Source organism: Rattus norvegicus, chromosome 15, assembly GCF_021556685.1.
Source record: "Rattus norvegicus strain SHRSP/BbbUtx chromosome 15, alternate assembly SHRSP_T2T, whole genome shotgun sequence".
Classification (NCBI taxonomy): Eukaryota; Metazoa; Chordata; class Mammalia; order Rodentia; family Muridae; genus Rattus; species Rattus norvegicus.
In genome coordinates, this window is record NC_141548.1 from 2,494,781 (window position 1) to 2,520,838 (window position 26,058).

Below are 26,058 nucleotides of genomic sequence, written 5' to 3' on the forward strand. Positions count from 1 at the left end.
AGACATTTACACCCATGTGCAGGGCTCAGCTTGTCTTCTCCAGGAAGAAAGCAGCAACGAGCTGGGTCTTGACCTGTGTTTTGTCTCACCATAATAAAACTAGTTTGCAAGCTGAAAGATGATGTTTGATTTGAAACAGACACTCAGAGGGATTTTACTTGTGAGTCGCTGGGCATGGAAGGAAAAGGATAACAAAGTAACAACAGCCCATACCCGGAGGGCCTGGATGCCTGCTCCAAAGCTGCAAAATGAGCTGAGCTTTTAATGGAGCCAAGGCTGGCACTTCAAGGTGCAGGGGAGCAAAAGGCTAGGTGTGAGACAGAAGATCTGCTCTCCGTTGCCACCAACAGACCACATCAAATAGAGAGCTGGAAACACTAACATTGTCCATGATGCTGAAAACGTGAATGGAGGAGCTACGGGTCCCCACTGGGCCCATTCCTGTGGCTGTGGGACCGGGTGCCCCTAGGCCCTTCTCTCCAGGTAGGGCAGGCGGTTCATCTGGACTCACCAAAAGTGAAAATGGAAGCTTCAGGGCCTCTTGATACCAAATCCTGTTTGAGTTTACTAACAATAAATTTCTCCAGAGCAAACCTCGAAGGCAGGGCCATTGTAAGAGGGATGGTCTTTATGGCCTCAAATTCACATCAAAGAGTATGAGACCCACCATACACAACTTGGTGCCCTCTGTAAAAATACCTATGTGGTGTGAGGTTAAGAGCTGGTATCCAGGAACACTTGTGTGGGCCCGACCGTGAGTGAAGTTCTGGGGCAATGTACTGAGTCTGGAGGCAAGGTTCAGCTGGTAGAGCATCTGCCAAGCGTGCATGGGTCCAGAGCGAGATGCCCAGTACTGCAAACTGGATGCCGTAGCACAAACCTGCAATCCCAGCAGTCTGGAGGTAGAGGCAGAAGGTCATGTTCAACTATGTAACGATTTTAAGGCCAGCCTGGCTAACAGCCTTGTTAGGGTTTTTTTTTTAATATTTATTTAATGTACACAAATAACACTGTAGCTGTCTTCAGACACACCAGAATTGGGCATCCGATCCCATTACAGATGGTTGTAAGCCACCATGTGGTTGCTGGGAATTGAACTCAGAACCTCTGGAAGAACAGTCAGTGCTCTTAACCTCTGAGCCATCTCTCCAGCCCGGGTTTTTGTTTGTTTGTTTGTTTGTTTTGTTTTGTTTCTTTTTTTTTTTTTGGTTCTTTTTTTCGGAGCTGGGGACCGAACCCAGGGCCTTGCGCTTCCTAGGCAAGCGCTCTACCACTGAGCTAAATCCCCAACCCCTGTTTTGTTTCTTTTGGTTTGGTTTTTCTTTTTTCTTTCTTTTTTTTTAAAGATTTATTCATTTATTATATATAAATACACTGTAGCTGTCTTCAGACACACCAGAAGAGAGCATCAGGTCTCATTACAGATGGTTGTGAGCCACCATGTGGTTGCTGGGAATTGAACTCAGGACCTCTGGAAGAGCAGTCGGGGCTCTTAACCACTGAGCCATCTCTCCAGCCCTGGTTTGGTTTTTCAAGACAGGGTTTCTCTCTGTAGCCTTGGCTCTCCTGGAACTCACCTCATACTCACAGAGATCGCCTGCGTCTGCCTCCTGAGTGCCAGGGTGGAAGGCTATAGTCACAACCACCAGGCTATGAAAACCCTGTTTTTAAAAGACTATTTAAAGGTAGTCTGAGAGAGAAGGCTGAATCAGTAAACAGACGGCGCTAGTAAGAGAGCCCTACAGCAAAAGGGGGGGGGGATTCTCCAATCCAGGCCACTTGGAGGATCTCAGATACGGTAACTCACCAAGTGGTGGCACAACCCCACACACTGATGCCTTCTGTAGATCTGGCTCTAACAGCTCACTGTCTTCCTTCCTTCAGACCCTTGTGTGGTGAACAGAGCAAGAACTGATGCTCTTCCTTTAGAGATAAGGAAGTTGGAGCCTGCAGAACCATTGTCCATTAAAGAATTTCCTCCTAGGTCTCTGTCCCATGCCAAGGACCGTCCTTGCCCCTCTGCCTCATGGGGCTTCATTCCTTCCTGCAGAGGTGGCCACATCACTGCCTACACAGAGGCATCTGCACCTCTAGGTCAACCGCCTCACCAGCTCTGGGTAAGCACTTTGTAGGACAGGCCAGATTATGAAGGCTTTGGGAAGGTGATGTCCCCTACCCCCAATATCCACCTTAATCTGTGGCTTAGTGTAACAAGCTTCATTTCTAAGTACGCTTGGGAGTGAAGGGCCAGTCACAAGGTACATTTCACAGACCTCTTACCATGCTCAGTGGCCCCTTATAAAGTGATGGAGGTGAGAGACAACGACTCTCATGCACTGGGGACCATTTTGTTCCTTCCCATATTTCTCAGTTCATCAAAATGAGCTTGGGATTTTGGAACATCTGAGATGTGGAACTTTGCTTGCAAAGTCTAAACAAATACTCTAATATCTGAAAATCTCTGAAGTCTGAAACTTTTCTTTCTGGCCCCAAGTATTTTGGGCAAGAGTTGCTACTCACCCATTAACACTTCAGCTCATTAATACTCATGATAGCCACCCTAGGCCATTATGACAGATAGTTCAGCAGTTAAGAGCACAATCTGTTCTTACAGAGGACCTGAGTTCAAGTCTTGGCCTATCAGATGTGTGTAGGGGGGGGCATGCAGTAAAAACTGTGGACATGAGTGCTCCATGGTGCAGTTAAGGGGAAAGTTATTTGTTAGATATGAGAGAGAAAACAGCCAGGGGCATCTGGAAGACCAGCACACAGAGAGAAAGTAGGAAACGGAATATGGCCAGCCGACCGACACAGCCCGGGCTAGCTATGAGAGGGGGAAATAACCAGAATGGAGAGTAGAGAGGGCACAGAGAGCTTAGCTGGCGGGGGGGGGGGGGGGGACCGTTATAGAGAACAAACAGCTGCCTGGGAGAAGAGAAGCCAGCATCCCAGATGGGGGTTTTGAGATGTGTAACAGGTACCTGTAATAATGGGGGAGCCTAGAGGCCAGCATGCACTTCCTTATGGTGATAGGCGCCACAGGTCCCTTTGCCACAGGGGAAGGAAATGACTCCTATCCACAGACAAGAGCAGGTTTTACAGGTTCCTGAGGAATGGTGGCTTTTATCTAAACGCCGGAAGCCTTCATATGGTCCAGCCTGAGCTCCTTTCTCATATGTGGACTGCCTTTGGAGTCTGGAGACTTGGAGTTCCCTTTAGACCTGACACTCACAGCTGCCTGTCATAGCAGTTCCGAGAATGGAAGCCTCTGCTCTTAGCAAGTATAGGCACTCAAAAGCACATACATACATACGAACATACATACGTACATACGTACATACATACAATTTAAAGTAGTAAGTAAATCCTCTTAGAACAATGGTTCTCAACCTTGCTGTGACAACAGTTGTGGAGACTGTTATTGTTCTGTCTAAGCTCCACCCCACAGTTACCAGGCAACAGCCAAGTAAGCTCCACCCCACAGTTACTAGGCAACAAGCCTACCTAACACTATAAAAGGGGCTGCTTTCCCCTCCCTCTTGCTCTCTTGCTCTTGCCTCGCTGCTCCCACTCTCTCCCTATTCCTTTCCCCCTTTCTTTCCACATACTCATGCTCAGCCTCTCTCTCTCTCTCTCTCTCTCTCTCTCTCTCTCTCTCTCTCTCTCTCTCTCTGCCTTTCTCTGCCCTACTACTCTCTTAACTCCCCTCCCCATATCCCAAATAAACTCTATTCTATGCTATACCTTCAAGTGGCTGGCCTCTCAGGGGGAAGGGATGCCTTAGCATAGGCCTGCGGAGGCACCCTTTTGCCCCATACCTGACTACACCCTCCATAAATACACCACTGACCCCCCAACCATAAAATTATTTTTGTTGCTACTTCATAACTGTAACTTTGCTACTGTCATGAATTGTAACGTAAATATGTTTTCCAATGGCCTTAATGTTACCCCTGTAAAAGTGACCTCTGTGAGGTGACCCACAGATTGAGAACCACTGTTTTACAAGTTCGGCTCTTTTTTTTTTTTTTTTTTTTTTTCCTTTTTTTCTTTTTTTCGGAGCTGGGGACCGAACCTAGGGCCTTGCGCTTGCGCAAGCGCTCTACCACTGAGCCAAATCCCCAGCCCCCCCCCTTTTTTTAAAGATTTATTTCTTTCTTTCATGTGAGTACAGTGTTGCTGTCCTCAGACACACCAGAAGAGGGCATCGGATCTCTTTACAGATGGTTGTGAGCCACCATGTGGTTGCTGGGAATTGAACTCAGGACCTCTGGAAGAACAGTCAGTGCTCTTAACCGCTGAGCCTGTATTTTAAAAAGAAAGAACTATTATCACCTCCCAATGGAGGGTAGAGAGGCTAAGTAACTCCCAAGATCACATGGGTAGTAGCAAGCACAGGAGCCAGTAATTGATTCTGGGCACTTGGCTCAGTAATGTCTGAAGCCACCATGTTATGCAGCTTTCGGGAGGACACAGACAAAGGGTGGTTTGGTGGTTTGAACGAACTCAAGCAGTTCTGTTACTTAACTCAGAATGAGACAGAAGCCAGGTCTTCCTGCTGTAAGCCACACCTCACTGAAGTGTGGTAGTTGAGATTGCTAGCCATTCTTACTCAAAATGTAGTAACAGGAAGGATTGCGGAGGCCATGCTAGGGCACAGTGGTTGAGTTCGGAGTAGGAGGCCAAATACAATATAAAATTTCAATCCACTCAAAACATGCCCCACCCCAAAAGCTGGGAATCGAAAGTGCGAGGCCTTTCAGATGCTCCCATTATTTTCCCCAAGAAGACATCAGTGCCTGTTTTAGTTTCCTTTTCTGTCACTGTGATAAATACCCAGATAAAAGCAACATAAGAGAGAAAGGGTTCAAGGGCTGGGGATTTAGCTCAGTGGTAGAGCGCTTGCCTAGGAAGCGCAAGGCCCTGGGTTCGGTCCCCAGCTCCGAAAAAAAAAAGAACAAAAAAAAAAAAAAAAAGAGAGAGAGAGAGAGAGAAAGGGTTCATTTGGCTCACAGTTATAGTTCATATCTGTGGGGCAGTCACAGTGGAAGGAACCTGTCACAGCTAGTCACATTACCTTCACAGTCAGGAGCAGCGAGTAATCAAGGCATGTGTGCCAGCACTCACCTTGATGTCTCCACTGTTATACAATCCTGGGTCCCTGCCTGGGGAATGGTGCCACCCATAGTGGGCTCCCCGCTAATCAAGAAAACCCCCTCAAGGTGTGCCCACAAGCCAACCTGATTTAGATGGGTTAGCTAGTCCCTCATTGAGGCTCCTTTCCCAAGTGTTTGGAGATTGTGTCAAGTTGATAAGATTAACCATCACACTACCTTTCAATTCGGATGCACCGAAAGGATGAAGCTATGCAAGTGGGAGCTGCTGGGTGAATTGGTCCCACAGGCTAGTCTCCAGGAATAGGTCTTTGTGTGAGGGAGCCACAGGAGGTCTCTGTAGCAGAATTTTAGAAGAGCATCGCACCTGACATTTACTCTGGAGCGATGGCCACGTAGCCTTGAAGTAATCCTTTTGTAAATGATCAGTGATTGTTATCTGAGATTTCTGGGGTTGCTCTTCCTTGGGGATTTCAGACCCATCGAGTAACCTTAGTCTTAAGACATTCCTGCAAACTTGGAATTCTTATAATGACTGTGTTTGCTTGGGTAATGGGACAACTCCTGGATTGGATAAGAGATTTTGGTATTTGGGAATTGACTTGCTGGACGGCCTTTTCTGTAACAATCGATAAAAAGCACTTCCGTGAAGCTGCTAGTGTTTGTTTCCCCAAAACTGACCCCCCTGCTACTGAAAAACCTTAGGTCATCCTGTAGAGTCCATCTTTCTTCACTGTCCCCAGAACACTGACAGGCCATGGCCCTGATGTCTGTCTGTGAGAGTCCTAGCATTGGCTAGGGGAGAGCACACATTTACCTTATTCTACTAGCACCCAGGCAACAGGGAAAACTGTCCAAAAACCCTACCAGCAGCTTCCCTTTGGGAAGGTTTTGAAAGGATGCGTGCACATACAGATTCCCACTGCTTACCAAATGCCCTCAGGACTACCTTCACCTCTGCTGATTCCTGTCCTACCCAAGGTTCCTCAGGCCACGAGTCAGAGACCTGGCCCACTCCGAAGCTCCTGGCTCACGCTGCAGCATGGGGATCAAGGCTGAGCTAAATCAAGAGCCTAACACCCCACCCACTGTGTAGAGGGCAAGGCTCTTAATCCGTAGCTGAGGTCTCTGCTCAGAAAAAATGAGGGTTACCACCATTTCTAATGACTTCTCCCAAGTGACCTGAATAGTCTTTGGTAGATTCCAAATACTGTCAAAGAGCCCTGTGAACTGTTATGTTTCTGAGTATCATGACAGAATGAGGTCAACAACTCCATTTCTGAACACCAGGAAGACAGGGAAGGGCTCAGGATAGGATGGGAGGATAAAGCTGTCCCTGTTCATTAAATTATAAAGAACTTACAAAAGGGGGCTGGGAAGATGACTCAGTAAAGTGTTTGCCATGCTAGCACAAAGGTTTGAGTTTGAGCCCTAGAACCCATGTAAAAAGCTAAGCATGGTGTTGGGTGGTTATAATTCCAGTACTGGAGAAGCAGAGACAGGCTACCTAGCCTCTAGAGTGCACACGCGCACACACACACACACACACACACACACACACACACACACACACACAGAGTCTACAAAAGAACATACTGAAAGGACTCTGGGCAGGCCGCGCGTGGCAAACAGGCCTTGCCTTCATGGTTAGGTTACATTCTAAAAGCTAGGCACCACGGTCCATTTCCTTATTTGGTCACTTCTTCCTCTTGAGGCTGGCTACCAAGGTCCAGCTCTCAAAGTATTGAGTCCAGCAACCAAAAACTACCTTGGCTCACCTAATTAACATGCCCAATTAAAACGAAACACTTCATCCTACCAGGGTCTCCCCGCCCCCTTTACCTTTAGAAACAGCCATTTTCCTATGAGCCACATCCTGTCCCCTCTTTATCCACAGGCAGTCCTTTGTCTCACACACGGACAAATACTCCACTTTCCTGCCCCTCCCTACTTTGTTCCTTTTTCCTCTTCCACCTCCTCCTGTCTTTGTCCTTTGTCCCAGTCTTGGGGTGTCTTGGGCTGACTCTAAGGTTCCCTCTACTTAAAACTTGCCAATATCACAGAATATAAGGTCAGCATCCCCAAGTGAAGTGGACCTGCATGTACTAAAACTACACAACTGAAGCGTAAGGAATGAGACGAGGGCGGGACTAGAGCGGCCAGGCGAGACCTGCAGTGACTGTCTGTGCAGAGTCCTGCAGTCTAGAGTGTCTTCACCATCACGCACAAGAGGAAGCAGGAAAGGAGAGGCTTTGGAAATACCCAGGCCTTGCTGACATGCCTTAGGTGCCTCTAGATAAGGGTGACCAGTGAGATGACTCCTGCCGAAGGCACCCGACACCAGGCCTGGCTGACACGAGTTCAATCTCCAGGACACACGTGGTGGAAAGAGAGAACCAACTCCGGCACGCTGTCCTCTGACCTCCACATGGAGGCGCCACGACACATACACGAAGTAAAATGTAATAAAAGTATTTTAAAGATGCGCCTCCGTTGGAAAGTGCATCTACTCCCAGTGGAGAAACACCTGGAGGCTCAGCTTCTGCCAGGAGCCTGGAAGAGATCAAAATTCCTTCCGTCTGCAGAATCTCGGGGTAGAGCTCAGCCTGTGGTACAGGCACCCAGGAGACACCGGTGTGCACACTATGCTGCTACAAATGGCCGGGGCATCTGAGTTACAGGACACTCATGGTTAGAAATCTGGAGCGCCCTCTGCTGGTGTCTACCTGCAAAAGATGAACCTGGTACCGAAAACCCTTAATACCAGCCTGTAGGTTTTTGTAAGTTTGATCTTATCTCTGCCTTCCAAGTACTGAGATTATAGTCCTGCGTCTACTGAATTTTCCACATGACTGGGGGTCCCGGGATGGGGGGGTATAAGTTTAGATTCCACTGCTGGTGTGGCAAACACTGACTGAGGCCTCCCTAGAGCCGCCATTTAACTGTTTTGATTTCTGTGCATGAGCGTTTTTACACGCAGGAATAGATTCCCTAGAGGATTACAGTTACAGGTAAATTTTGGCTGTCATGTGAGTGCTCTGGTCATCTGCAAGAGCAGTAACGGATGAACCATCTCCTCAGCTCCCCAACCCAATAGTGTTCTGTTGGGGGGACAGGGTCTGTCTCTATAGACCGGTCTGACCTTGAGTTGGCAGTAATCCTCCTGCTTCAGCATCCTGGGGCTGGGATTACAGATATATACTGCCCTGCAGAGCCTGAGGCAGCTTCTCTGAGCTCATGCTTCCTTTTCCTGTGTGTCCTTCCTCTCTTCTGGCTAACAGAGGATGAAGGGGAGCTCGGTGAGATCTTCAGAGACAGCAGGCTTCGGGGCCAGGCCAGCTGAGTTGTCCTAAGCATAAAGTGTCACTGTGGTACAATGGGGACATGGGGTGAAGATGTAAGATGCATCATGTCCTCTAAGACCTACCCCCCCCCCAATCAAATCTTGACCAGAGCCACCAAGGCCCTATTTACTCTGCTTACAGAAGCTACCTTATGATGAGCATTCGAGGGAGCCAGGACCATGGCCCTCATTTGGTTGTGGGGTTTTTGTTGGTTTTGGTTTGAACGGTTTTTCAGTACACAGCCCTAGTTGGTCTTGAACTCAGAGATACATTAGTTTTAGCCTCCCAAGTGCTAGGAGTAAAGGTGTGCACCATCCTGCCTAGTAGCTCGGCCCTTGAGGAAGGGGCTGTCATTGTGTCATTTTAAGATCCACCAGCATGGAAGGACGCAAGCTCTAATCTGTCCCCACCTCACAGCAGCTGGCCGTAAGAAATTACCGGTGCAGACGGGAGGTGTCCTATTGGTTAGATGGGAGGAAGGAAGTTAATTTAGTGCTTCTGCTAAGATATAGAGGCCATCATCCCTCCTCAAAGGCCACCCTTTCTGTTACTGACCCTTTTTGTGATGGTGTGTGGGATGGTAAGCTTGTAATGTTACAAGATCACGGACCAGAAGCCTCCTCTGTGAATGCCCAGTTTGGAAAAGCCACCATCTTTGAGGGCACTCTGGAAGTACTTCCTAGTATAATAACCTAATAATTTAAGGAACTTACGCCCCAGTCTTAGCTGGTGTCTTATGGTTTCTACTGCTGTGACGAAACACTATGACCAAGTGCAATCTGGAAGGAGAAAGGGTTTATACAGCTTACCCTTTCATGGCCCAGTTGCATCATCAACGGAAGTCAGGACAGGAACTTAAGCAAGGCAGGACCCTGGAGGCAGGAGCTGATGCAGAGGCCATGGAGGGGTGCTGCTGACTGGCTTGCTCAACATGGCTTGCTCAGCCTGCTTTCTTACAGAACCCAGGGCCACCAGCGCAGGGATGGCCACATCTATAATGGGCTGGGATGTTCTCTATCAATCACCAATTAAGAAAATACCCTACAGGCTTGCTCACAGCCTGATCTTACAGAGGCATTTTCTCAAGTGATGTTCCCTTCTCTCAAATGACATCAAGTGGACATAAAGCTACCCAGCAAAGCTGGTTCTAGTTACAACAGAGACCAGCGCAGCACCTGTTTGCCATTTTAAGCCTCTTGTCTAAATGTCACTTCCCTTTCTGCCACTTCAAGTAATCAACTTTCTACCCTTTTGCCAGTTTCTGTTTAAAATTGTGTGTGGTATGTGTTCATGCTGATGAGTTTGTGTCCATGCTGATACAGATGTGTGTGGGGTGGTGTGTGTGTGTGTTTGTGCATGTGTGTGTGTGTGTGTGTGTGTGTGTGTATCAGAGAGCAAGAGAGAGAGACAGAGAAAGAGAGAGAGAAGGAGAGAGAGGGAGAGAGGGAGAGAGGGAGAGAGGAGAGAGAGGGAGAGAGAGAGACAGACAGAGAGACAGAGAAAGAGAGAGAGAAGGAGAGAGAGGGATAGAGGAGAGGGACGGAGAGAGACAGACAGAGAGACAGAGAGAGAGAGACAGAGAGAGAGAGAGGGAGGGAGGGAGAGAGAGGGAGAGAGGGGAGAGATGGAGAGAGAGACAGATAGAGAGAGAAAGAGAGAGAGAGAAGGAGAGAGGGAGAGAGGGAGAGAGGAGAGAGTGAGACAGACAGAGAGACACAGAGAGAGACAGAGAGAGAGAAGGAAAGAGAGGGAGAGAGGAGAGGGAGGGAGAGAAAGAGACAGACAGAGAGACAGAGAGAGACAGACAGAGAGACAGAGAGAGACAGAGACAGAGAGAAGGAAAGAGAGGGAGAGAGGGAGAGAGGAGAGAGAGGGAGAGAGAGACAGAGAGACAGAGAGAGACAGACAGAGAGAAGAGAGAGAGGGAGAGACAGACAGACAGAGAGAGAGACAGACAGACAGACAGAGACAGACAGACACAGAGAGACAGACAGACAGAGAGAGAGAAACAGAGACAGAGAGAGAGAGAGAGAGAGAGAGAGAGAGAGCGCGCGCACCGGAGGCTACTGGGTGTCTTCCACTCTTCTTTGCTTTATATATATTTTAAGATGGGCTCTCTCACTGAATGTAGAGGTCACTGAATCAGGTAGGCTGTCTGGTCAATAAGCTGCACGAATCCTCATGTATCTGTCTCCCCAGCGTGGCGGTTATGGAAGTGCTGCAGAGACAGCCCTCCAATCTCTGTAGGTTTGGATTTGTTTTGTCTTGTCTTGCTTTTTCACTCTGCTTTCTGGAATTTTCGAAACAGAATTTACTATGTAGCTCAGGGTGACCTCGAACTCACAACCTCTCTGCTTGTGTCTCCCAAGTATGGGATGCCAGGTGTGTGCCATGACGCAGCTGGCTCCTACTTACTGTTTGTTTTGGTTCTAGCACTCTTGGCTACCTGAAATGTCAACACTTGCCAAACAAACGTTACCAGAGGACACCTTAGCTAAACAGGATAGGTTTTTAATAAGCTTCCTGAAGCGGGAGACACATACAGGTGAACAGGAGGGCAGAAACAAAGAGAGCTCATTGTACAAGATTTAGGCTTGTGTGATGCGATCTTAAAGAGAGTTCTGGGCTGGAGAGATGGCTCAGTGGTTAAGAGCACTGGCTGCTCTTCCAGAGGTCCTGAGTTCAAATCCCAGCAACCACAACCATCTGTAGTGGGATCTGATGCCCTCTTCTGGTGTGTCTGGAGATAGTATACTTATGGGGGTTGGGGATTTAGCTCAGTGGTAGAGCGCTTGCCTAGCAAGTGCAAGGCCCTGGGTTCGGTCCCCAGCTCCGGAAAAAAGAAAAAAGAAAAAAGAAAAAAAAAAAAAAGAGAGTTCTGAAAAGCAGTGAAGCACAGTATACTGTGCTAGATTGAATGCGCCTAGAAAGAAGCCTTGATTCTTATGAAGCAGCAGAGGGAGGGAGCATACAGCCACCATGGTGGCCATTACATATAGTAAAGCCTTTCCTGGCTCTGAGGCGCCGAGAGGAGCAGGGGTGAGTCAGCTGCCACACCTAGCCCTTGGTCAGTGTGCTCTTCTGGTGACTCACTTGTGTTCAGGACAGCCCCGCTGGACCAAGGGCAGTGACCAGTTGACAGTACCAGAGACGCTTGCCTTTCTCACAAGGCAGCAGTAAGATTGCTGAGGGCGAGCATGCCGTTTACTCCCCAAGGCGCGGTTACCACACAGTGCCTGACACTCAAGCACCTTCAACCTTTGATCTTACACAGCCACTGTGGTGTCAGCCCTCCATCCAGGACAGATATCCTTGGAATCTTCCAGAAGACGGCAGGGCCAGTAAACGATGCTGGCAGGGAGATGGGTATCAGCACTATTCTCATAAAACTCTTAAAATGGACAGAACAGTTGTATCTTTTCAACTCTCCCTAGAACCCGATAGGACTTGGCCTTTTCCAGGTGGTCAGGGACGACAGTTGGGAAAATTATTTTCAATGACGGTGAATGGCTAAGTCAAGTCAGGGAAACATTCTCTGTTCACGTAAATGGTTTTCCTTCCCCCCATAGACAATAGCATTCATTATCTTAATGCTGTTCTACCCAGAATGAAATCTGAGTTGGTTCTCTCAAGAAACTATAGGCCTTTCTAGAAAGAATAACAATTCTGGGTTGTTAAGAAGAGAGCCAGCCAATGCAGGCAGAGGCCTGTCCTGTTTCTTTTTTGAATTGTTTGGTTTTTTGTTTTTGTTTTTGTTTTTTTTTTTTTGTTTTTTGGTTTTTGGTTTTATTTTATCTTGTTTTTGTTTTCTGTACGCATGTCTGTGTCTCATATACATACCTGGTGCCCATAGGAACCAGAAGAGGGAATCAGAGTTACAGACAGACTGTGGTGAGCTGTCACATGGGTTATGGGGATTGAGTTCTCTGAGGTAATCTCTCCAGCCCCAGAGGCCTTTCTGATACGTCCTTTTCTGATGGTCTCTTTTCCACTGTGCTAGCCTGGGACTCTCTCACCAGTTAGGCTAGCTTCGCTGGCCAGGAAGCTCCAGGGAACCTCTTTGTATTGGTTCTGTTTCTGTTGCTGTGATAAAACACTATAATCAAGGCTTTCTGTCAGAAGGCTAGAGTCTGGGATGGCTGAACAGAGTAAGCAGGTACCGTGGCTGGGACAGCAACCTGAGCGCTCACATCTTGAACCATAAGCAGGAAACAGACAGAACAAACTCAAAAGGGCACTAACTCTTCAAACCCTCAAATTGAAACACTTCCTTTAACAAGGCCACACCTAAGCCTGCCCTTCCCCCCAAATTACCACCAACTGGGGACCAAGTGCTCAAATGCCTGCGTCTTTTGGGGGCATTTCTCTCTCAAAGTACCACACTCCAGTCTCCTGCTGGGATTCTAAGTATGGACCACCACATCCAACATTTTTAATGTGAGTCCTGGGGATGGAACTTGGGTCTTCATGCTTGTAAGACAAGCACTTCACTAAGGAAGCTATCCCCCCAACTCCCAACCCCATGTCATGGCTTGCTTCCTGTATACCTCTGCGCCCAACCTCCCAGGGCTGCCTCTCTTCTCCAGGGCAGAGGATCACAGAGGCCTGGCCTCTCTGCCTTGACAGGTGGGAGGGTATCTTAAGTTTTTCAGGTGAGAGCCCTTGGCTCCTGGGGCACTGTGTGCCTTTCAACTCCTGAGAAACCAGGCAGGGCACTCCCTCAAGCAGGAAGCCATTCAGGCTGTCCGTGTTTCTCTCTGTTCCCTAGAAGTCAGCAAAGCATATAGAAGTTTGATAGGACAATTAGTCTTAGATATTAATCTTGGTTTACTCTATATAACTTGCAAACATTATTGTATCCTGGTAACTACAATTGTATTCTGTTTCTGATAAGGGTATAAAAAAATGATTGCTTGTGATAAACTTGTCACAGCCTCAGTCTTGCTGTAACCCCTCAAACCAACCACCCATGCCTGATAGGTGACATCCCCACTGACCATAATCAGGTAACCCTGACTTAATAAGCAAGGGCTGGTGCTTACCCCCAGAAACGCGAGCCCCTATCCTGTGTTTAAGCTCTGTGAGAGGGTCAGCCATCTTGCCCCTGGGAGTCCAACCCTGTGTTTGTGGCATCCATCTTATGCACATGGTTGGTTACATTGTAACTGTTAATCTGCCTATTGATGACTCATTTCTTACTACTGAAACCTCAACTGCCTGTAGGGCACACACCTTTAATTCCAGCAATAGAAAGCCAGGGCTAGGGGTCTGAACTCAAGGCCAGCCTGGACTCTATGGCAAAAGCCTGTTGATTCCAGTAACAGTGAAGCTTTGCCACTAAGTGTTTATAAAACAGGATGGTCAGAAATGTATTCTGAAAACTTTCCTAACAGTGAAATTGTAACCATTCCACATTTGCTTCGTATTTTACTATTTTAAAAACTCTTGCCTGGGTGGCCGGGGTGGAACACCCCTTTAATGCCAGCATTCAGAAGGCATGGGAAGGCTGATCTCTGAGTCCATAGCCAGCTTGGTCTACAATTTCAAGGACAGCCAGGGCTACACAGAGAAACCCTAAAGTTAAAAACAAAACACATGGCTTGCTTTTATAGACTATGGTAATAATAACTCACTCTTGGGCTGGGAATATGACTTACTGGGTGAGTACTTCTCAGAACACACAATGTATCCCCAGGACTTCAAAACAAAGTAAAGCAGACTTCAAAGGAGACAAACAACCTGTGGCCCATCAGATGGGCAAAACCGAGTAAGAACATATTACTTTGACAATGGTATATGGGATTAACAGGCAAACTCATATATTGGGAGAGAAAGAATTAGTTTATCGTAAGTTACACTTTTTTTTTTTTTTTTGGACAGGGTTTCATGTAGTCCAGGTTGGCATGAAATTCCCTATACAGCCTAGGATATGCAAGGATATACAACCTTGAACAGGATCCTGATTTTCTTGCCTCCACCTCTCAAATACTAGGATTACAGGTTTGAGCCAGTATGTTTGATGGTACAGCCTCATTTAAAGATAACCTGAAAATTTAAATTTTTTAAATTTTAAATAGAAAATTCACAAAGCCAAGTTGGGCACCGTAGCCACACCTCTTGATCCCAGCACTTGGGAGGCAGAGGCAGGCAAAGCTCTGTGAGTTTGGGGGCAGCCTGGTCTATAGAGTTCCAGGGTGGCCAAGGTTATAAGGCCTAGGCTCAACTGGCTTCCATGTTCATGACTTATTTATTTATGTATTTACTTACATATTTATTCATTTATAAAGATTTATTTTTTTATGGATGTGAATACACTGTCGCTGTCTTCAGACACACCAGAAGAGGGCATCAGATCCCATTACAGATGGTTGTGAGCCACCATGTGGGTGCTGGGAATTGAACTCAGGACTTCTGGAAGAGCAGTCAGTGCTTTTAACTGCTGAGCCATTTCTCCTGCTCCCCATAATTTATTTAAAATGAACAATTTCCAAAAAATATAGTAAGAATCACAGTAACCATTGTGGAATTAATAAAAACATTTAGACTCTTACCTGGACAGCTATGCTTATCAAATTTCCTCAACAGATATATGTATCAAAATGCTTCAAATTGTATCACTGATACCACAACACTCTCTAGCTGGGTCTCTGCTACTCAAGCTCCATAAAGGATAGGCTCAAAGTTCATGCACTTTGCTCTTTTCTTAATGAAACCTGCATCTTACAACCATTAAGTTCAGACATTGTTTGCAAAGTTTCATCCAGTGCTTCTAAGTCTAGAATATGAATGATCAAGGAGGTTCTTCATTCTGGTTTATATAGGGAGCATCCTGAGCTGTAACATTTAAATTTAACTTTAAAATTTTAATTTACTTTTAAAATTTTAATTAAATTTAAGTTTAAATCGTGCTACTGTACCAGAGGCCTTAAAGGTGTCATTTGGTCCTATCCAAAGTGACAGCTGAGGTGCCTAACTCAGCTTCCTCCAAGTCACCATCTTTTCTCTTAATATCTCTGCAAGGGCCAGTTACCATTCTACTTCATGCTTGGGAGCCTAGGACTCCTGGAGGTGACGGGGATCCAGGATATCCTAGATTCGCATTGCATCAGCCAGTAGCAGTCAACAGCTAATTTTTGGTTCCTCAGTCTTCCTTCCTGGGTCAAAGACGTCCTAAAAGTTGTGCACAGTCCCAGATCTTTCAACTATCAAATGGTAGGGCCTCTTGAGCCTTCCTCTCATTTGACCTCCTGTATACTTTAAAAATCCTATTTCTCTTTTGGCGGTGCTAAGGGTTAAATTTGGGGCCTTGTACACACCAAGCAAACATTCTTATCACTGAATGGTAATACTTTTAACTTTCATTTTGACTTAATATTCCTCTGTTTGTTGTACTTGGCTACTAAGGTTGTAGTCTACCGTGTCCTTATAGCTCCTTGGAGCTCAACACAAAATGGAGGACTCCCTTTTCTTAGTGGGGCTTCCTCTTCTCTGCCTGATCTGGGGAGCCAGATCCCAATCTTCGGCCTGAGGAGTGTCACATAGTCCTTAGCAAACCTGTAAGTCCAACTCCTTTGTTGTGATAAAAACCTGCCCAGCAAGAACCTGGGATTCCTGGAATGCCTCTCCATACAAATGAGGCATTCACAGCACTTCAAACTCTAGCCAGGGATTTACATTGACCCTGAAAAAAACTACCTCCCACTCTTCAAAGTTCATATACAAACAACAAAGTGTATGTGAATCAATTGTTTCACTAAAGATCAGCTAAGAGAGATGTCTCATTAAAATCCTTGGAGAAGCCCCATCCCCAACCCCACTCACTCCCAGTCAGAAGGGGATCCTGCAGATCCTACCCAATCTGGACTCTGTTTCATCCTTCAAGCATAGTATACAGTGTCTGGACACCCTGAGGTAGCATACATGCATACTACAGCTGGCGCCCAACACGGGATCATAGCTGGAGGAAGTATATGGTTACCACAGCTGGCGCCCAAAGTGGGGGTCAACAGGACCTTTAGTTTGAGGGGGAAGGTGAGAACCCCCAACCCCTGAGTGGCCATATCCTGTCCTTTGGCATCAGTTCAAAGGCCCAAGCCCCACACTCTGAGGGCAGGCAGCTTATCTCTTTCCACCCCTCCTGCACCTCTCCTGTGTCATCTGTCAGGGCTATGGTGGCACATAGCCAGGGAGCAATGCACAACTGGGATGCACATGTAGGAAAAGGGATCTGCCCAGAGGGCACAAACATGCTGGCAGCCATCAGCACTGGGGTGGGCCAGGCCAGACATCTAAATGGAAAGGACCTACCAGACTGCTGGCCCAGTCAGATGCACATTGCCAAGTTGGATCCTTGGGGAAGATTATATGTGCTGGCCAATAAGGAGCTATGAGACCTAGGCATGGTGGGCAGAGTTTCACTGCTACACTTTGAGATGGCATGGCTAAGATGATACGGCCCGCTCAAAACTTAAAATTTTCATGCTTCTTTGCCTAAAACTTTGCTTAAATGCTTGTTTTCCTCTAATAACAGGAGTAAAAGAATGTTTATGCTTTTACTCCAAAATTGTTTACAGTTGCAAACAATGATAATACTGACATCTAAAATTTATCTTTGGTAAACTTAATTCTTTTAAGCTTCAGAGAATCATCTTGGATCTACTCTTCACAGGCCAAACAGACTACTTCAACAACTCTTTTTTTTTTTTTTTTTCTTTTTTTTCGGAGCTGGGGACCGAACCCAGGGCCTTGCGCTTGCTAGGCAAGTGCTCTACCACTGAGCTAAATCCCCAACCCCTACTTCAACAACTCTTATTTAATCTTCAATTAATAAAAATGAGACTATTTACCTAAACCAGCTTATTTTCACAAACTCTTACTGTCTACTCTAGATATATAATTAACATGCTTCCTTTCTCAGTTACCCCAAGCAGGTGACATAAATGATCCCCAAGCCCTTCCCTCTGCTTTCCTTTGTGCAACACAGACGACTTTCCACTTAAAGGATGCCAGACCGGGATTAAGATTCCTGTAACATATACCCCTTGCCTTTCTCCTAGGCCTATACCAATGGACCACCATGTGCTGCCGATCAGACTCTTAACACCTTAGCCCTCTCTTCCTTTGGTCTGTATCCCTGTGATGACTATTCCTCAGGCTTCTCTCAGGTTGAAAGGAAAGGGGGAGCTGCTGCTGCAGGCTGGATGGAGACGATGGATGTTCCTTCTGCTGCTGGAAGGGAATAGAACCCACCATCTTCCCTGGATCTGCTGCCTGGCCACTGCCTGGCTATAACAGCTGCCTTCATCCACACACCAGCTGACCGCAGACTTTCGAGACAAGCTTAATCAGGCAAAAGCATCCACAGATGACAGCCTTGGGTCCCTCCAGTGACGGATGAACTCTCTTGCCAGGGTCATGCTCCAAAACAGACCTGATGAGTGCTAAGCATGGGGGACTTACACATTATTGAGAAAAAAATGTTATGTCTATGTAACTGATTCTAATGTTGAGACCAATGTTAAAACCCTCATATACTGTTCAGACATGTTCTTGAGATTTCAAATCTACCGAGCATGTAAGGTGGTTCAATAATCCCTTGTCTCCCAGCCCTCATTAGCCCTCTGGTTTATGCTGTATTTTGCTTTGATTCTTGCACTCCGCCTGCCTCATCCAATTTTTAAAATGGCAGATAGGTAGCATAACAAAAGAACTTCCAACTGGGTTCTGGTTTAATCCTCCACCATTCACAACAGAGAGGCTGAGGGCTTGGGATGACATCTCTCCATTAAAAAGTAAGACAGGTAGAGATGCTGTTTGCAGAACTACTCCCAGCAGGTTGTCATGGGGCCACCTGCTGCTTCCACTGGTAACAAACACAAATTCTGGTATCTGCTCCCTGCTGCGTACAAGTAAATCCAGTTTTGAGAAGCTTTTGAAAAATCACGTGTGTGTGTGTGTGTGTGTGTGTGTGTGTGTGTGTGTGTGTGTGTGTGTGTGTGTGTGTTAGCAGAGGAGCACACATGCCAAGGCATACAAGTGGGCACAGGACAACCTGCAGGTTCTCCCCTTCCGCCTTGTGAATCCTTCAGGTAGAGCTCAGGTTGTCAGGCTTGATGGTGAGCACCTTTACCCACCAAGCCACCGGGCTGGCCTTGATCCTTCTTTCGCTCACCCTCTAAACCACTGGTTCTCAATTTTCCTAAAGTGACCCTTTAATACAGTTCCTCATGTTGTGGTGACCCCCAATTGTAAAATTATTTTGCTGCTACTTCCGAACTGTAATTTTTCTACTGTTATAAATATCTGAGGGCTGGAGAAATGGCTCAGCGGTTAAGAGCAATGACTGCTCTTCCAGAGGTCCTGAGTTCAATTCCCAGCACCCACATGGTGGCTCACAACCATCTGTAATGGGATCCGATGCTCTCTTCTGGTGTGTCTGAAGAGAGTGACAGCGTACTCATAACATAAAAAAAAAAAAAAGAATAAATAAATAAATATCTGATATGTGACTGAAGCAGGGGCAGGGGTAGTCACAATCCGCAGGTTGAAAACTGTGGTCCTAAACCTTTGGTGAAATCTTTGACTTGTCCTTCCAGGATTGAAGTTCTGAATATTTACTGAACTTTTCTTGAAACTTCCTTAGTATATAAACCCTTACTCCCTCCCAACTCCCTCTAGATAGGGAGTTTGTCTGTTGCTTCAGTGAGTCCCAAACATTTCCCTTCCACTTTATGAAGCTTTTTAAAATGAGAAATCCTCATGAGGACAGATATGCTACCACCTTTGAATGAAAATGGCTTCGGGATTTTTTTTTTTTTTTTTTGGTTCTTTTTTTTCCGGAGCTGGGGACCGAACCCAGGGCCTTGCGCTTCCTAGGTAAGCGCTCTACCACTGAGCTAAATCCCCAGCCCCTGCTTCGGGATTTCTAAGAGAAGGCTGAAGTCAATTTATTCATTTAAAGAATGTTGTCCTGGAGCCTACAGAATGGCTCATGGGTAAAAAGCCCTAGCCAACTAAGCCCAAGGCCAGAGTCTCTCCCCTGGAGCCCAGTGTCAAGGTAGAAAGGCTAAGATCCCATAAGCTCATCATCCTTCCCTCCACATCCATGGCAAGTGGGGGAGTAACTCACACACTAGTAAGAGGTAGTCTCCTCTTAGAGCCTTAGATAATAATCCATCTGGATTATTATCTAAAACATGGGCCCTATCTTACCCTCCTAAATTCAAGAAATATTGTCTTTTTTTTAGTATGGGTATTGAGCCACCAAGGTCATAGCGCTGTCATAATCTGGCCCTCCATACAACTTGTGAGGCAGGCAACCCCAACCTGAACCCCATTCAACATAGATAGTTAGGTGGAGTCTGTCTAAAGCCAGTATTTTCCATTTCATCAAGTTCTCTTCTGGAATGCTCTCTCCCTAAGTGTCCAAAAGACAAGGCCAGCACTGTGGAGGTAGAGATCATGTGGAAAAGCTCAGCCATGGGTTAAGAGTACTCAGTCATATACTTATAACGACTCTTAGCATCTCAACTAAGCCATGGTCAGAAGCTGCCAGACCCACAACAACTCTCTACTTCTTTTCCTTGTTTCTTTTCCAAAGCCCATCTAACAGTCTGGCCATCTTCTCATGTAATCTACAATTCAACCAACATCAAACAAGCAAGCAAAAACTTTAGGGACTAGGGGTTTAGCTTGTAGCAGAGCCCTGATATGTTCAGGAATCAGTAAGGTTTTGATTTGAGAAAGGGTCTTAGGGGAGTGTGGTGGTGCAGCCTTTTGACCCCAGCACTGGGAGGCAGAGGCAGCTGGATCTCTGCAATGGTAGGCCGACTAAGAAGACTACACAGTGGGACCCTTTTGAGACGGATGTGGGGAGAAGGCAGGGTCTCAAGTATCCCAGGCTGGCCTTGACACCAATACGTAGCTGAGGATGACTCTGGTCCTCTTGCCACCACCCCTGAAGTACTGGGATTGCTAGTGTGTACCTTGTATTTAAGGTCTGGGCTCTCAGAAAGCTCTGGCTGACCTCCAACTTGCTATGCAGCTATGTTGCAGAAGCAGGCCTTGAATTCTAATCTTCTCACCTCCATTTTTCAAGTGTCTGTCTGTTTCTCTTTTTGTGCTGATGATCAAACCAAGGCCTCACACATGCTAGACAAGTGCTTTGCCAGCACTTCCTGTTACCTATTGTGTACCAGACAATAACTACCCGAGAGGCAGTCAATGCCATACATTATATCCTACAGCTTTAAAGCTGCTGTGTGGCAGTAAATGCACAACAGGTGTTTGTACGTAAATACACATAGGTAAAGGCACAGGCTACCACCTAACCTGAAAACCAAGCTCAATCCCTGAGACGTAATAGTGACCAGCTTCTCGGAGTTGTCTACTGACCTCCACGTGTGTACTGTGAAATGCAGTTTAAGGTTTTCCTCCCTCCCTCCCTCCTTCCCTCCCTCCCTCCCTCCCTCCCTCCCTGCATCCCTTCCTTCCTTTTCTAAAGCTGCAGTGTTTAACCATTTAGGAAAAAAGACAAAACCCCCAAAGTCCACTGAGCCTGAGAGTCTAACCCCTAGGAGGCTGATGCAGGAGGACAGCAAGTCCAAGCCAGAAAGTGCACAGAAGTCTGAGACCAGACCACACTACATAGCAAGATTCTGTCTGAAACAATAGACACACTATGTTTACAGTGCAAGGATGATTACATTAGAAGCTGCATATCAACTTTCAAATGCTTTATTCTTTAGTGTTTAAAACGTTTTAATACAACAAAGTTATAAAATAATATATTAGTAGATCTGGATTTAATTTAGAATCAGGTATTTACTTATGTACAACACTGTGCTTCAAGGCATGGCTACCACAGGGACTTTCATATCTTCAAGTAACACTAGTTTCTCTGTGGGCAGGAGACCTCTAGGTAGAATTCTCAAAACTGAACATGCCTGGTTTAGTCCAAGCAACCTGCTTCCTCATTGAGTACCAGTTTCATTTCCTTTGTTCCATATCAGAAATATTTCATTATCCTAACAATCCATGAATTCAATGAAAAATTATTAAAATTAAACACTTTAAAGATGTTAATAACAGGCTCCGTTTAGTTCTTCAGACAATCCAGTAGTTCAGATTAAAAGAGATGTAAAGTAACAATGAAAAAAAAAAAACAAAAAACAATAGAACATTCCTTCTCCCATCAAAGCACAGGCTTCCTTATGCAGACACAGGGAACACACAGAACAAAGAGTCCTTTGATTAACACAGAGTACAATGTATCCTCAACTTAGTGTAGCCGGAGAAATAGCTTAGACTTCATAGACATCTGTACTGATCTTGATACAGTAATTCATCATATTAGTCATGTGAAATTAGTGCCACTGAATTTACCAGCAAGCCAACACCTGCTTTTACAATAATGTTAGTCATTAAAAGCTATTCATAAGAAGAAGAGACAAACAAAAGCCCTTCTCTTCCCCTTGGTTGCTCGAAGCATCATTGATGGGACTTTCCTCCTCAGCTGCACAGGTGTGGGGTGGCTGGGGATGCGCTCACTGGTAATAGACACAGACGGTCGTGTAAAGTTGCCATTAAAACCCACATGCTGTGCGCTCCAGGACAGCCAGGGCTATACTGAGAAACCCTGTCTCAAAAACAAAATACTCAAAACAACAAAAACAAAACAGTAACAACAACAACAACAAAAACTCCCAAACCAACCAAACAAAACCCCTGACATGCTTTGGTGGCTTTCACACTGTATGAAGGAAAGCAAATGAACTCTTCTAAGATCTTTCTTGTCTTCCAGTCTGAGAGCTGAGAGGGCTGACAGGTGACTCTACTATCTGCTTTCTGCCATGGGATTTCACCCACAAACAATTACATATACTAAATCAGAGAGTTTAAGTCAAGAATATTGTAAACATTGTTAAGCACGCTGGATCTAGAATCTTTCAATGACAAGACTGCTTTTCACTGAATATAAAGAGAACACGTTTGTCATGAATCTAAATTTATATGAATTAAGTTTTACAAAAAGGTGCATATGGTGTATACCTTTAATCCCAGCATGGAAGGGAAAGACAGGTGGAACCCTGAGTTCCAGAAACCCTGTCTCCAAAAAGCAAAACAAAAACAAACAAACAAATGAACAACGAACCTCCCCCAACCCCCCAAAAAACCTTTTGCACAAATGTTCCTAAAGCCCACTTCCTCTCTGCTATAGAAGGATCGGTGCCTCTGTTCCCCATTTATGAATTACAGAGTTTTGGGATTCTCAATCATACAGGCAGGCAGAAGGGGGCTGATCACCACTCACTGTGTCTGGTGCGCTCTTGGAAGTGGCTCTTCTCAGCTACGGCCACGCTTATTAATTGACTGGTCCTAAGATGAAGCCCACTGCTTTATAAAAATATTGTTGCCACAGCAATTCTGGCTGGAGAGAACTGGAGGACAGCCTCACGGGGAGCTGCAGCACAAAGGCTCTGCAGAAGTGTGTGGTGATGAGAGCAGCTTGTTTCTCTCCACCAGCGTGTCTACCTTTCAACAGCACTCGCCTAGCACACACACAGCCCTGGGTCAGCACACAGGAAGGGCGATGACACTGTCTTTAGAATATAGGCCATCCGTCCTTTGCATCCCCAAGAACTCAAACCTTCTCCTGCTTCTGTACTAAGCTGTCAAGAATAAAAGCCTCCCATGCAGCACAATCAAATACAGGGTTCAAAAGCATGAAGCCTCTGCATGCAGCCACATCATGCCCAAAATGTAAACAGAAATTCTATCTTCATTATGGCTAGGTTTTAATACAATAAAATAAAAAAAGGTGTGACAACAAAAACTGAAAGAAAAATGACTTTGTCTCAGCTCTGAGTCTTGAAGAGGATTAGCTCATGTAAACACTGTCTTGTCAGAGATACTAGGTTACAGACCCAGCTTCCCTTCACCCTCAGAACCGTCAATCTGTGCTGCAGCTGTGGCCGGGAGCCCCACTTACAGCCCTGCAAGGGCAAAGCTGGCTGCACCTACTGCTCTCTCTGTGACAGAGAGGCCTGATGTTTATCATTAAGATATTTACCATTGATATAGCTAGCAGTTTAAAATTAATGTAGACACATGTTTTTGGAACATTTTCCCAAAAGCCAACACTACCTGTCTCCATCCCCCCAGGTAAACTGGATCCTGCTATGTGGGGGTGTCAGGTAATAAGACGGGGTGGCAGTAATATTCCTGACGAACTACTCAAAGGAGCATGGCGACCTCTGCTCCATGATTATGCAGTTTCTTTAGATGAGATATTGGCATTTTTGATCCTGGCTTGTAACAGAATCAATAATTTAAAATACTGCACATATTTTGAAGTATGAAATTTAAAAACATGATTGAGCTTGAGTGGCTTTGGGTGAGAAATGAGGGGTGCCCCAGCATACCTCCACACTCCCAGCAGGCTCCCTCAGCACAGGCCCACACCTGTCTGTCTAACATCCCCTTCCTGCCTAATCCACTCAGTGGCTTCCGAGGGGGTGGGACTAGGACTCCAACTGTGAAAACGAACATGTCACCCAGACAGAGAAGGAATAAACTTGTGACTGCAGTGTGCCTGCAGCTCCAGAGTCCTTGTCTTAATGGAACGTAAAAACTATACAATCAGTATTCCAATCCTACCATCAGGCTAAGGTTAAACTGTTATGTACAACCAATAAAAAATAAAGTGACACGTGGTACTGGAGAAGTGACAGTAGTCACGGAGGGTAGTTTTCTAATGTAAACAGCAGCTAAAGCATTAGTTCTAACTGCCAAGTTAAGACTATAGAAAGAATGTATGCATACAGTTATTTTTTAAAATAAAAAGTATGAAGCTTTTCTTCTGTCTAAGTGTGTCTTAGACGGTTTACTTCGATGGTGAGAATGAGAACTTTGAGGGAAAGCAGAAAGAGGAATCCCCCAGAGTTAATGAACAGTACGCCTACAACTTGTTCTTTTTTTTGTTTTGTTTTTGTTTTTTTTTCCCCAGAAGAAAAGAATTCTTTGCATGCACACTTACTCACTCACTGACGTAAGAACTTTAAAATCTGGTAAAACACTCATTTGTTTCACTTAAGTCACATTATTAAAAAAGCATTATACTGGGCTGTCATCTGCCTAACTAACACAACAGTATTTATTCCAGATACTTACAGCACTAAAATGACACCACTTTACTATTAGGAACACAGCCATTTCCCCTCATGAATCCTTTCTGTGTTCACACTGAGACTTCCAAACAGATCAGGGACGGCAACTGAGGCTGCACCTGTTCTAAATGCTGACCCCCATACCTGCATTAGTGGGAAGGCCAGCGACCCCTGATCAGCCTGTCACCTCCCACACTGCCCCTTGCATTCTCTTGTTTCACAAAAACTGCTATGTTCAATGTGTTTTTCTTTAAAATGGCTCAAAAGGTAAAACCTATTTACCAGTAGGACACTCACTTTGCAGACAGACAGATTAGTTCAATGAACATGTGAGAACAGCTCACTAGGTAAGGAACACCAGCTTCAAAAAATACTTCTTGACTTGAGTCCTATTGGAAATCAGTAAAAATTCTTCAACCAGCCCAAGCTGATGTGCTTGAGTTCAGTAAGCAAATACTCAACATGCACAGGTAATGGCCTGACATAACCCACACACTGGGTCTTCCTACAGTGAGGGGCAGAAACTCTCTCCTTGGCCTCTCCATTCAAACAGCTAGAGACGGAGTCTTGTGTTCTCTTTCTCGAGTTTCACGGTCACAGCCTTACTCACAACGGGAAGCCTGTCAACACAGAAGCCAAAATGCAACATATCCAGGAACCTGGGGACAAAGCAACGGTATTCGTTTTCATTCCATAACTACTGTATATTTAACAACAAACTCATTACAGAGAGAGAGTCTTCATCCAATTAGTCTTTTCATTATTGCTGGTTTAGAAAATGGCCAACAATATTCATTAGGTACTGTGCCATTAACATTGCATTCAAAGAAAGAAAACATAGGGAACCAAATTCTCGCTCTCCTGCTCTGGTGATACGCTCTGGTATTAGCCAGAGTGTGGTAGTACAAAAAGAGTCTTGTTGTGATATAAAAGGCAATAAACACGTCAATGGAATAATGTTCATGGGCAGCCAAGATGAAGAAGATTCCAAAGAGGTTGAGAACCCACGAGAGAGTGTGCAAGAAATTCCAGCTTCTTGGCGTATCTAGAAAAGGAGGACAGAAGGACCATTTAATGACACATTTCCTCCCATGCTTCTTAGCCACATGCTTCTCAGGGTAGGCTATAAGCTTCTGCTCCTCTAACCTATGCCCCACCACTGGGTCTCACGTAGCCCAGGCTGCCCTGACCTGGCTATGTAGCTCAGGATGAACCTGAACTAGGATTTACAGGTATTTGCCATCACACCTGGCTTTACGGGGCACTGGGGATAAAAGCTGGGGCTTCACGCATGTCAGCAAGCACTCCCGCGACTAAGTTACATCCCCCCAATTGCCTCTTCTTTCTGGGACTTTACATTCTCCCCATCCCCAGTTAGTTCCTCCTCTGCAACAAGCTGCCTAACATGCACAGGAGCATTGAGGACATACTTAC

The 26,058-nt window shown here is 45.8% G+C and overlaps 1 protein-coding gene across 11 annotated transcripts in view; it reads right to left on the bottom strand.

Annotated features, from left to right (window-relative positions):
- Positions 1–21,177: 21,177 nt before the first annotated feature.
- Samd8 (sterile alpha motif domain containing 8) overlaps positions 21,178–26,058 on the bottom strand; it is a 55,201-nt gene continuing 50,320 nt past the window's right edge. For all 11 annotated transcript variants that reach the window (XR_015637955.1, XR_015637954.1, XR_015637953.1 and 8 more), the window contains 1 exon segment: positions 21,178–25,669. Coding sequence is in view for 7 of the 11 variants with exons in the window: in XM_087585506.1 (XP_087441632.1) it covers positions 25,365–25,669 (305 nt within the window). In the remaining 4 variants the exon portion in view is untranslated.